A 13,126-nucleotide genomic window follows, 5' to 3' on the forward strand; every position below is an offset into this window, starting at 1 on the left:
TCACAGTAAACATGGTTTAAGACCCTATTGACTGGATCACAGGCTTTTGGCGAAGGTCCAGTTTAACTTTGTAACCTGTGCCCTGTTTTTTGTGTGTGTGTTTTTGGGTTTTTTTTCTATCCAATTTTATCCCCTCACTTCAATGAACACATCCGTCGTGGAAGCCAAGTTAGGCTGTGGCTGAGGTCCCATTCATCAGGACTAATCCCTGCTTCCCCTTTGCCAGATGGAAGCCCCTGCTCCATTCTCTGGAAATATCTGTAGCAGTACACAAGCACAGATTTCTCTGTAACTGCTTAATTAGCAAGCTTGCTGTCGTGTGGGTTTCATTTAGCTCTGGGTAGCTGGGGTCATTGAAAGTGACTTCTGCAAACATTGTGCTCTGTTGATTGTGGGTGCGGTACGGGTTTTTTCTGAGTTGTTTTTCTGCCCAGATTTTCTGCTGCAAGTATCTTCAGACACTGTAATGCTTCCTAAGTGGATTTTGGACGGCGGAAGAAATGACAGGATCCACTCCAACTGAGAACATGGCAACCCTTCCTATTCAGGAAAGATGGTGTGCTGTCTTTCAGCAAAGTAGTTTTCATTTTTCAATTCTCTCTCCAGTAGCTCTCAAAGTTCAGATAACGAGTATGTGTTACGCTTGATGAAAACAATACAAAGTAGGCTTGAGAGACTTATCTAGATACTGTGTGCGCTGTTGCATCCGCACCCAAAACTGAGGACAGTCTACTCCAAGATCACATTTGTGACATGAGAAAAATGGAAGGCCCCTGAAAGCACAAAGTTATGTATTGTCTTTGCTTCACTTCTCTAAGCAAAAAATGGAGATAGTTGTCCATCTTTTTGTAAAGCACTTTGATCATTCTTGATTTGGAAGTGGAGGTTTACATCAATTTTTAACTGACTTTCATGAATGCAACAGCACTTTCCAAAATTGTAACCTGAAAAAGTGGAATAAGTAACCAGGGAAATGTATTTTTTAAGCTTTATTTTAAATTGAGAATGAGTCAGCAGAGCAAGCTAGTTCTCCTCAGGTACAATGACATGGGTAGAGTACTTTCTTTTCCAGTCATTGTAGTGCTCAATCATAGAAACTAGCCAAATAGGAAAGAGCCCAGATAATAGTACTGTATTTCCTTTGCCCTCAAAAATCAGTTAGTGAAGAAAGCTATTGGATTAGGCTGGCACAGTTTGCCTTTGGAAACCCATGTTGCATTTTATGCTGTTTTCTATCTACTTTCAAGTCTTTACCTTCTAGATTTCCATCAAAATCTGTTCTGAACCTTTGCAAGATTGCTCAGGTCAGGCTAATGGATCCTGTGGTTGTTTGGATCACATTTTTTCCCACTTTTGAAATACAGGCCCAACATTTGCTATTCTTCAGTCATAAGGTAACACCCGCATGTGATTAGTTTATCCTCCTCCGCACGTTCCTGTTCCCTCAGAATTCAGGAATGGAGATTAGCCAGGAAACGCTCCCCCCTCCTGTGATTTGTGTGCACCGAGCTATCACACTGAGCCATGTGGAACTGGCTCAGTTGTAATTAGTACCAAAAAACAGTGGAGTAATGAAAAAGATGCTCCAATTTCCTGCATCTGATTACCAAGAGCAAAGCTTTCACATTTAACAGAAGTACAAACCCAATTACTCTAAAACAATACTATTTTCAAGTTACGAAGTCAAGTTCTCAGGAGGTAGGTAAATGCTAACGTGAAGGTTGCCTGTGATTAGTGTACATGTGCCCAAAAGCACGCATACACGCACATACACACACGTGTGTGTATAATTATGTGAAGGTCTTTAATTTCACGAGCGCACATTATTTTTCCGTAGGACTCCGTCATTCAGTGCATAGAACGGGCAAAGTGCAATGGGCATTTATTCAGTAACTTTTTCTTCTCAGTGTGCGAGCTTCTGACTTCTTTACTGTGTACAGTTCAGTCTCTGCTCTGAAGGTAGATTTTCCTCTTGGGTGGTCCTGCTGCCTGTCGAATCAGAGTTCTTCCCCAACAATTCATGTATTTTCTTAACAGTGCGGGAATGCTTGTCCAACCAGTCTCAGTTTCTACTTCAACACCCTGCTCAGTCTTGTCCGTTCTCCAGTCCTGGTAATCTTGCTTCCCTTGGCTCCTTGGCCTAACCAGTTCTAGCTCTCCTTCCAGATCCTGGTTCTTTGGCAAAACTCTCACTCCCTGTCTCATGTAGCCCTTCATCCAAATCTAGTCTTAAGCCTCATCCCCTGGATTCCCCTGGTACCTTGTCCCAGTATATTCTCTGAGCTCTTCCCTGCAGTGTCCTAAGTCTGGCACTTGTCCTCCCTGCATCTGAATCAGACTGCTTCCTCTTCTGCATTCTTTGAGCGCTAAGAGGCTAGTCATGGAGAATGCAAGAGACGGGTCCCTAGTCTGGTCTGCACTAGGTATCAGACCCAAGTACTGCTTTGCTCCTCTAGCTCTGAGATGGGGACAAGTGGGTTCAGTCATCACTCTGTGGGGGTGATGTCTTGTGTAGTCAGGTCCTCACTAGTAGGTGAGTCTCAAGCTCACTCAGTGAAGATGCTGTTTAATTTTAGCAGCCTCTCTTGAGCACATGCCAGTTGTATATTCCAAAGGCTGATACTTGGGTGGTTTTTCTTAGGTATAGGAAAAGACACATTCTTGACATACTTTCTTTCCAAATTTCCTTCTCTAGCAGAGAGGAGCACTGACACTTTCTAAAGAAAAAGTTGCCAGCAGTTTAACACAGACATTGTTTTACTTTAGTCTTGTTTTTGTTCTTGTTCTGGGAAACTCCCATTGCTAATTTTTTGGGAGATAGATTCATAGATTCATAGATTAAGGGTCGGAAGGGACCTAGTAGATCTTCTAGCCCGACCCCCCGCCAGGGCGGGAGAACAACAAAAAACCCCAAAAAGAGAAGCGGGACTCAAATGAGTCCAGCCAGGTAGGCATCCAGCCTCTTCTTAAAGAAAGATAGGGGGCAAACAAATAAAATAAAGGTAGGCCATGACACGGGGGGAAAAAAGAATCTCAAAAGGTTAAAAGTCTGGCAGTGTGTGTCACGGGGGCACTTGGGTGTCCCGTTCCTGAGTAAGGATTAGAGCAGCTGCCACTCACCAGGGCAGCTCAGCTGTGGGTTTGGGAGTAACCAGGTCGGCCATGTGACCGGAAGGGGGCAGGGCTGGGCCCTTATAAACAGCTAGGCCGCAGCCTGGCTGGCAGTTCCCTTCTGGCAGCCTGTGTGTAGGAGCTCTGCGGGAGAGCTAGACTGAGCAGTGCAGCCTGAGCACATAGAGGGCTGCATTATGGTGCAGGCGGAGGGAAGCCTGACCAGAAGGCTTTGGCCCGAGAGCCAGGACGGCCGGGACTTGATGTAGAAGCCGGTAGGCTAATTGTGTTGTTATAGCCGGTAGGCTTATGATTTTGGTTGCAGCCGGCTGGCTTATGATTCAGTTGTGTGTATCATCTGGAGGACCGGGTGAGGCTGTAGGGGTGTGAGGAGGCCTCACAGGAGATCCCAACTAGTCCGGGGGTTTCCTGGGCGCACTGTGCGGGCACCGAGCAGCGCCTGGAAGGCGCAGCAACTTGGCAGCAGCGTGGTGTGGGGTGAGACCCCAGCCCGAGAGGGCAGTCCTCGGCCCAGTGAGGGCCTAGGACCCTGAGAGGGGTCAGGGGGCCAGGCACGGCTGCGTGCCACCTGAGCCCCGGCGCCGGAGAAAGCCCGAGATAGGGCTGGCGCATAGGCTCAGGGAGAGCCAAGGGCGCGAGTAGGGCTGGTGCACAGGCTCAGAGTGAGCCAAGAGGCTCGGAGGGAGCCCAGGGCACGCAGTGGGGAGCAGGCCCCAGCGAGGGCAAGTGCACAAGAGGCGTGACATAGGGACCCTGAGAAGGGTCAGGGGGCCAGGCACGGCTGCATGCCACCTGAGCCCCAGCGCCGGGAAGCCCGAGACAGGGCCGGCACGTAGGCTCGGCAGGAGTCAAGGGGCGAGCAGCGGACGGAAGCAGGCTCCGAGAGAGCCGCGGGCGCGAGAGCGCGGGACCGGCTAAGAGAGAGCCACGGGCGCGAGTAGCGCAGACAAAGGCCCCAGTGAGGGGCAAGAGCGTGGGAAGAGTGTGGCATAGGCTCCGGGGGGGGCCATCCGGTAAGAGTGAAGCCCGGGGAGGGCTAGTGGAAGATTGGAGACACAAGAACGTCAGGAACAACTGCGAGGCTTGGGGCGTGCTAAAGGGGAGGTAGGAGGCACGCATAGCCCATAAGGCTGGGGGTGCACCAAGTCACCCTTAAATCTCAGGAGATCATAGGCAGCCTCCCATATTACATTATATAAGATCAAAGACGTGGCGGGCGAGAATTAGAGGGTGCTAGATCTCCTAATTGCCACGGCAAGGGGGCGCTAGCGGGATCACGGCCGCTCCTAGGCCGCCCGCCGTGAGAGTGTGCTATAAGTAACTGTATACAGGTCTTAAAATGGAAAATGTTGGGTAACTTTCTTCGCTGGACTGGTAAGCTGCTTTTCAAGTGTATTGATAGTGTAATGATTTCTAAGACATTGTTGGTACTTTGTAAAGTGCTTTGGAAGCCTTTAGATAAGGCAAAGTGCTTGTTGTCATCTTTGGGGAAACTGAAGCACAGAGGTGGAGAAACTAGGCCAGCAGTCAGGTCAGTGGTATCCTTCTCTCTTGAATTGCAGGCCCTTGCAGTAAGCACTGACATGCTGCCTCCAGACGCAAGAATATAAGCTTCATCAAAATGACTGGGTGTTCAGGGATTTTTGACACTACTGCAAGAGGTATTCTTTTGTTAAAATAACTTAGCTTTTAGTTTTCTCAGTATCTGATTTTTCCCATTTATTCCGATGATGAACTACATTTCCTGTGCCCAGTCTCCATTCCAGTGTAATGGCAGGTTAACAAAAGCTCCCATTTAAAGATGCTGAAGTTGTGCCAGATGGTTCCAAAAACCGTTTTGAATATTTGTGTGGTTTTTGGTCTTTTTTTTTTCAGTAGCTGTTTGGAACAAGAACTGGCAAATTCTGAACATGCTATTCAGAGAGAACTGTTTTGACTGAGGAAGCAAAAATCATCTGCAAAACTCCAAGCATCCTCTGTATAGCCGGAGCTATTAATTGCTTCTGTCGTGCTTTTCAGACTGCTGTACCTTGGCTGCAGTAAGCAGTGCATGGACACAGCACAGAAAGCCAGAACGGTTTTGGTTGTAGGCAGAGAGATATCAGTGGAAGGATTTAGGGGACAGTAGAATTATCTTGGATTAAATCTCTCCCTTTTTTTTTTTCCTTACATAAAACATGCCAGGAGAATTTTTTTTTAGCAAGATCTTTAAGAAGGGAGAGGGAAGAGAAACCACCAACATCTGTTAAGTAACCCAGCTCTTCTGCTGTGCGTGGTGTGATGTCATCAGTGATTTTGCTGTTGCTAGGAGACCTTTACTTCTCTGGACTTGCATAGCAAGAGCATCTCTAGTTTAAAGAGGGGTGAACAATTAGAGAAATGGCTTTTCTAATGGCAATTAGAGCTGAGGCATATTGCCTTGTCTTGCAACCCATGTCTGACTAAATTGGATACCCCATGAGGGACTTTGTCATCTTCTGTTTATTAGGACACTAACTAGTCACATTCTTTTCTTTTTGGGAGGCTAACAGTCTTTTAAATTATGTACCTGCCTTTTAAAAAGCAAACCTGGCAGCTCTGCTTAAATTAAGAGGCTAGTGCACATATATGTCTTGAGCAGAGGAAGAGCAACGTGTCGTTGAGATCAAAAACTGAAAGACTGCAGGACTTCCTAATGCACTTCAGCAAAATTAAAAACAAAATCACTGTTCAGCCCTTACTTTTAACTTTAACAAAACCTTGGCTGTGGTGATCTAGTTTGGGACGATCCTGCTTTGAGTAAGGGGTTGGACGAGGTGACCTTCTGAGGTCTCTTCCAAGCCTAATTTTCTATGATTCTTGTGCAGTAGTATAAGACATATAATTGAACTTCATAAGAAGCACTTTAGTGTTGGATTACATTATCAGCAGAGATTGCAGTATAGTTTAAGCAGTGACATGGAGTCTGGACTCCACGGTTTTCCCAAATTTAATCACTGCTTTTGCGCATGACGGAAAATTGGGATAAAAATACTTACCCAGTTTTGGCTGGGCACTGGAGTTTGCTTCATGCAGGTAAATCTGCTTTCCATATCTTCATACCAACAGAAAACCAGTTTGAGTACCTGGCTGAAAAAGATCACTTCGGGTACCCCACGTCCAATACTGCGGTTTTCCTAGTTGAAATGCATCCCGAGTGCACTTGTATTCTCATCCCAGGACTTCAGCTAATATCCCTTGTGCATTTTGTCTCTCTAATCCTTTTAAGACTGCTTTTCTTAACATAAAATGTTTTTGGGAGCCAGAAATTGGCTTTCGGGGGCTTGATAGCTGTCCTGTCTCCTGACACCAGGATAAAGAACGAATTAAACCAAACTGTTGGAATGTAAAATGTTGCCTGGCGATTAAGTTTCTGCAGCAGGGGTGGGGAGAGTGGGAGCCGAGACAGAGCTGAATTTCTTAGACATTGCTTGTTTTCTGTTGTATTACCAGCCAAAGCTGCTCAAAGTTGAACCGTGTCAGAGTAGGAGATTCTGATGTGGGATGTGTTGTGCAGAGGCCACTCATGCCATTCTGATGCATGCCTTCCTGAAATGCAATGCTTTGGTTTGGATCAATCTTCAGTAGAGGAACATGCGATAAATTAGTACTTTTTTGGAGGTGGGGAAGGGGGAAACAGGGAAGCTGCAGGGAGAAATGAGGGGAAGGATGGAGGGGGCAGACTGTCATTAAGATGGTTGAGCTCAAAGTCTCTCCCCTGTTGTGTAATCTTTTAGTAGAGGCTTTGAAGGTAACAGTTAGCTTATACATACTTAATTGGTTCATAAAGGCCAGCAAAGATCTTATGTGGTATCTGTTATACTTAAATAGTTAGGATCAGCTTAATGGTTGGCCAGATATCAAAAATAGCATAGAGTTTACACATACATAATTAAAAAAAAAAATTGTTATTTTGATAAATGGTGCTACAGGATCCACAGATGAAAGAAAGCTTTTGCTTTCATTTCCTCTCACGGGCCTGGAAGTTCTGTAACAAGTTATGAATATTAGTCAGCCCTAAAGCATTTTTAGCTCTTGTCTAGACTAAAGAGATTTCTTTACAACACTGCCTTATGACTCGCCCATGTTGTCTCTTGTTCCCCCATGTCCTGAAGAGATTTTACTTAAGGGGCACCTTCTGCTTCTCTCTGAACATAAAGAAGTCCAGAAAGCTGGCTGATTCCTTAATATCCCAAAAGGAAATGTCCTTTGAAGAATGAAAATGTTCAAAATGAAATATTTTATATGGTCCTAGATGGATCATGAATTACATTAAATATTGAATCATTTGGCCCTAGCTGAAAGCCCAACCAAGCCAGTAGCATATTAAAAAGGCTGTTTGTATCCTAAGTACAGGGCTTCTCAACCCCCCACTTGTGGACCACATCTAGCCCACAGGGGCATGCGATCGTGCCTGTGGGGCTCCCCAGAGGTCTGAAAACAGGTCAGGGAGGACTGGTGGCAAGTTATGCTGCCACCACTGCTCCACTTCCAAATTTCCAAGCCCCATGGGCTAAATAACATTGCCTTGTGCATGAGATCCTGCCAGGATGCGGGAAGTCAGGGCTGGGGCAGGGGGCCCATATCTGGTGCAGGGCTGAGGCCGTGATGGTGATATGGTGTGTGGACCGGGGTACAATCCAGCATGCCGCATGTGGTGACATCTTATCTGGTGCATACAGGACTCGATCTGGACCCACAGGCTAATCCTGCACCATGCATCTGGCAAAAGGTTGGGCACCACTGGCGTAAGTATAATGAATGGGATAGGTCCACGTTCAGTTTCTAGGAAGCACGATTTTTGGTCATTATCCTATGCAATCGGCCCTTCAGCTGAAAAACTAATAATTAAATGTATCATGGAAATTGAACTACTATTTGGGAAAATTGCATCCTCAACTTCTGTAAGAAGCATGTTGCAAAAGCAGAGGGAGATTCTTATGCTCTTGCGACCGACTGTATCTGTTTGGTGGGTTAGAGAGACCTCCAGTTTCAGAGAGAAGGTTCTGTGCTGCTTTGGAGCCTGTTAATGAACCCGTCTCTTACGGTGCGTAGCAGTCTCCCAGATCAGGATTTTCAAAGCTAACTGTAGGAGATATAGAGGAAGGCACTGTCAAAAGCATAAGCTGTTTCCTGTTTTCTCACCTTACCAGGTGAGATTCCAGTGATGCCTGAATTTTGGATCAGTTTTCCCAAGCACCATTTGCATTGTCAGTGGCTTCTCTTCCATGATAGATCACAGATGTGGTTTGAGATCACCTGGTGTGGGCGCTCATCAGCCTATGTTGGGCTCAGCCTCTGGAATCTAGCAGAGGCAAGGCATCGTCTCAGGGTGGCATTCCCTGCTGGGAATAGGCCAGCTGCTTCTCCCCAACAGTGTGCCAACTTCACAGACTCTTTCATGGCTTAAGCACCCTCTCACAGGTTCCCAAGGTTGTGAGCTGCCCTAGTCATGTTTTTTCCTTTCTTGAGCATGCAGTAATTGTAACTCATTCCACGCGTGTTTTGGCTAATGGCTTTGAAACTCTCTCTTGCTTTTTAACCTCATGCAGGGAGGAGACACCTGCACATATTTTCCTGCTTAAATTTCCTCATTGCTCTGGACCGGTGCTGAGTTTTCTGGGACAGTCCAGGATCCTTCTGTACGGTTCATTATATGACATCTGGAACTTGGAGACTTTTCCGCTGAGCTTGCCTGGCTGGTTCTTAACTAACCCAGCCTTTGTCTTTTCTCTTCTCCTGCCAAGATTTCTTGCATGACACTGTGAGGCTTCCACCTGTGTGAATCTCTTTAACCCCCTTCTTTTTCATTTTTGTTGTGCTGGGGAAATTTCCACTTTTCACTTCAGCAGGTCCCTAGCGAGAACTTCGGTTCAGCTCTTTCACCACACAGGCAACCTCCTTAGCATTGAGTTTTTGAGTCAAGGCACACTCATTGAAGTTAAATATTCTCCATTGTTTATAATCTGGGGATATAGTAAAGATCCTGTTAGGCAAAGCAGATGCACGTTGACATTGGAGCGTTTCATGGTACAGCAGTTCTCATAGTAACAACCATATAGGAATTCTGGTTGACATCATGACATTTTCAAGTCATTCATGGGTTTCTCCAATCATCACCATATGTTGCCTCCATTTATGTTTCCTAATATAAGTAGTCTCACTCATAGGAAATGAGATATTGACAGCTGTTTATGGAGCAAAATGCATACTGGATTTGTTCACTTGGCCAGCAGAAAGAACATCTGCAGCCGATCCAGCAGAAGGAGATCTGCAAAATTTAAATCTGGGACCATGCGGTAGAAGAGGAAGGATAGGGTGGCAGTAGATCTGGGTTCGACTCTTTGCCCTGCCACAGTTTGAAGTTTTTAGGTGCAAGACTGACCAAAGTCACCTACTTTTTCAGTGTTTCAGTTTTGCCATTGTTGAAATAGGGACAATATTTTCCTTCCTTCCACATATGCTGAGGCTTAAACTAATGCTTAGAAAGCACTTTGCATTTATTGTATGCAGAAAATCCAAGTTTTATTATAACACATGCTCACATTACATCCCTGGACAATGAAAAGTCTCTAACAGGAATAACAAAAGCGTGAACCCCCACCATGAAGACAGCTCTTTTTAAGAATAAAAAAGCACAGGCAGTAAAAAATATTCAAATATCGCTTTAAAGGGAAAGTATGACACAGGTCAGTACATCTGTATCGAACGGTCCCTTTCATACTTTCAGAAGCTTCAGTAAGACCTTTTCGCAGTGCACAAAGCTGAAGGATGATGAGCTCAGCAAAGGAAAGTCTGCAAGTCCCAGTGTTGCCAATTCCATCTTTTTGGTGGGTTTTTTTTCCTTGAAGCCCCAGTTCCTGAAGGTTTGAAACTGGAGAATCTTAACTTTTACCTAAGCAACACCGTTCCCTGTGGCAAAGCTTTAAAACCTGAAACGTAAATGTTCCAACGCCAAACGGCAAATGAAAAGACCAAAAAATGTATTTCTTTAAAAATCCTCCTTAATGTGAAGACTTTTGGCCTTCAAAAGTCATCCGATTTGATATATATTTTTTGTGCTTAGGGTTGAAAAAACTGAAGTTGAATCCAACACCTGTTCTTTAAATGAAATAATCTTGGCTCCCATTTCTTATACACGCTTGCAGGTGCTGAGGACGTGGTGATGGCATTTTCCAGATCAGAGACGGAAGATAGAAGGCAGTAACTACAGGCGTCTGAACAACACAGGTGGAGAGGGCAATGAGATTCCCGAAGATAAAGGAGAGAATGGCTGAGCATTATCAAGTTCCTTTGCCCACCCCTAATTTTCCATGGTAGCCCTTCTCCTCCTTTTCCTTATTATTTTGCTTCCCTTTGCCCGACCCTCTGAACATCTCTCACAGCCATCTGTTCTGGTATACTGTTGTTACTCAGCTGGGCTGTGTTCATCAAGGATGAATCAAGAGGTGCATTTACAATTGGCTCAAAGGGACAAGACTGTTTGATTGGCTAAAGGAAGACAACTTGTAAACTTGACCAATGGAAACCTTTAATTTTATTTCTGATTTTATTTTATACTTTTAAAGAAGTTATTTTCAAGATCTGGTGCTTGTTTAGGTCATTGTTTGTGAATTTTAAGGGGGTTTGATTGGCTGCGTAGAACTGGAAACAAATTGTGATTGGCCGATAATGCAAATGCTTTCTCTTGATTGGCTTAAGGTATTCTGCCGATATCAAAATTTTCATTGCAGAAAGCTGATGTTTTGGTGTATTGGTTATTACTTTACATTTATTGACTTAGGAGGAAAGAGACAAATGTGCTTTGCAATATTTATTATACATGTGCACACACGTGCTTTGCTTTTTTGATTGGCTTAAGAACAGTGTTTTTAATTTTCTGTTGGCTGCAGTGTTTCCCTTGCAATCAGTTTTTCCATATGCATCTGCTCTATGGCCTCTAGCTCTTTTTTGGAGCGTGTGTCGAAAGCATATTGACTTTAATAACTCTACCTGTCTCAGCTGGAATGTAGAGAGATCAGCAGCCCTGCTTCTGCTTCCCTATGGGCTGTGCAATGAACTCCTGCTGACAAACTGGGTATTCAGGTGGCTTTTCCCTTTGCTTCTGACAGAGGAGCAGTAGATAGTTTGCAGGAATTGCAAGAATATGAGATCTATGGCTCTGACATTAATTGCCAAATTTGTATAGAGTTATAAATGAGTTGTTTAAAATAGTACATATAGCTCTACTTTAACCCTTTAATTGCTGCACAGGATTTGGTTTCCAGTGAGGGAACTTTAACAACCATAAACTTGAATTCATATTGCATGAAAATGTAACAAACTAAGATCTGTATCACCTGCAGTATCCTATACCCTATGCCTCTAATACTTGCAGCGATTCAGTTACTGCATTAACGGACCCAGTTGTGAGTGTAGAGGTGATGCTTGCAGGTTCACATATCCTGAGTGAAAGGAGAGGGCCTTAAACAAAAACCTGCCGAGGAATTCTGAAAGGTGCACTGACTCTTCAGGAATCTATACACAGAATATTAAAATCCTGAAGCTCCTAGTGCTGCTGCTTAAAACCCAGCACTTCCTTCTCTATTTATGTGCAGTGAATTTTTACAATACTTATACCCCTTGCTGCGGGTTGCACTGATTTTTAAAATATTTCAAACCCTATTTAAAACAGAAATCCATTGATGTGTTCCCAGTTCCTTTCACACGGTTAACTATTTGGAGTAACAGCTCAGGATCTTGGCTGTGACAACAGGACTGTTCTCTGGCAAGAAATGTCAAAGTTGCAGATGCTATTACAAACTTGGTGAATAAGAGAAACCAATGGATTATGTGTGAGAGAAGAGGGGACTCGTAAGCATGGGTGAATTATTTTGAACAAATAAACGTTATGGGAAAAACTGTAATTCTGTCTGTTAAAATGATCCTTTTGATTTACTGCAGCTTTGTGAAGTTTCACTGTAAAAGTTAATCTTGTGCCCCGTTTATTTGGGCTGGATGAGATTTCCCTTTATGGAAACAATACCAGCAGTGAAACCAATTGATTCTTAAAATTTGAACTGTTTGCCTAAGAGGCATTCTAATTTAACTTTGGTGCAAAGGGGCAGCCCTTAAAGGGTTAATTTAAGGGGGTACATGTGTTTCTGGCTGCTAGCTGGAATGAATGGGCTGGATTGTGGTGGCCTGTCATTGTCAAGCTAACATGCATACTCCATGTGTATCTATGGCATTTCTGAGCTGTTATATCTTTTTAAGAAGAAAAGTGAAGTGTTTCTGTGGTTTAATCTTTTGACTAAAAATGTAACTGTTGGGGAAAATACAGTTTTTAATAGCTACTCTTGTTTCTTATTGATTTTTCTTTTTTTTTTTTAAATACATATAAAATGTGGTTATCTTACTGAGTTGTTGTATTGGTAACTCAGCACATGCAAATTATTCACCTTTTTCTTTGAAAAGGTTTCCATGTAAAGACCAAACTTTGAAGGCTTAAGTAGTATGGTTACTAAGAGAAGGACCTCTGAAGCCAAGATGCTGTTAACAGGGTATTGTGGAATTCAGAAATCTCATCAAATGTCTTCACTTCCAGTGATTTCTGCTGTCTTTTGCTTTGTATACTGAACCCAAGTAGCCTGACATCCCTATATCTCTCTGCCTGGTGTTTCTTACATTAAAACAGGGCCAGAGGATCTGTGATAAATAATTGATGTGTGTGCTGGGGAGAGAAGAGTAGTTCTCTGGAACAAGCAATTTGGGCAGAAGAAGGTTTCTAAAGTGTTTGTGTTGTCCTCTTCCTCACCCTGAAAACCTCTTCTAATGCTGGGGCCTAGAGCTGGAACAGTGGAAAGCAGAAGAAACCAGCTTGCAGCAGAGCAAGGGGGGCTGACTTGGTTGGCCTAGGTAACGCTTTCTCTAGCTTGGCATTCAGTTTAGTCTTTTACTGGAAACACTTGCTGTGTAGAAGAGTGTAGGGTGTAGG

At 44.1% G+C, this 13,126-nt stretch overlaps 1 protein-coding gene across 1 annotated transcript in view; it reads left to right on the plus strand.

Moving 5' to 3' along the window:
* Positions 1–12,485, plus strand: part of CTNNBIP1 (catenin beta interacting protein 1) — a 49,639-nt gene extending 37,154 nt beyond the window's left edge. The window contains exon 4 of the mRNA XM_019511769.1: positions 10,299–12,485. Coding sequence (XP_019367314.1) covers positions 10,299–10,357 — 59 coding nt within the window. The 3' untranslated portion in view covers positions 10,358–12,485. The remainder of the gene's footprint in view (positions 1–10,298) is intronic.
* Positions 12,486–13,126: the final 641 nt, after the last annotated feature.

This window comes from Gavialis gangeticus, unplaced genomic scaffold, assembly GCF_001723915.1.
Source record: "Gavialis gangeticus isolate Ggan-Ray unplaced genomic scaffold, GavGan_comp1, whole genome shotgun sequence".
Lineage (NCBI taxonomy): Eukaryota > Metazoa > Chordata > Crocodylia > Gavialidae > Gavialis > Gavialis gangeticus.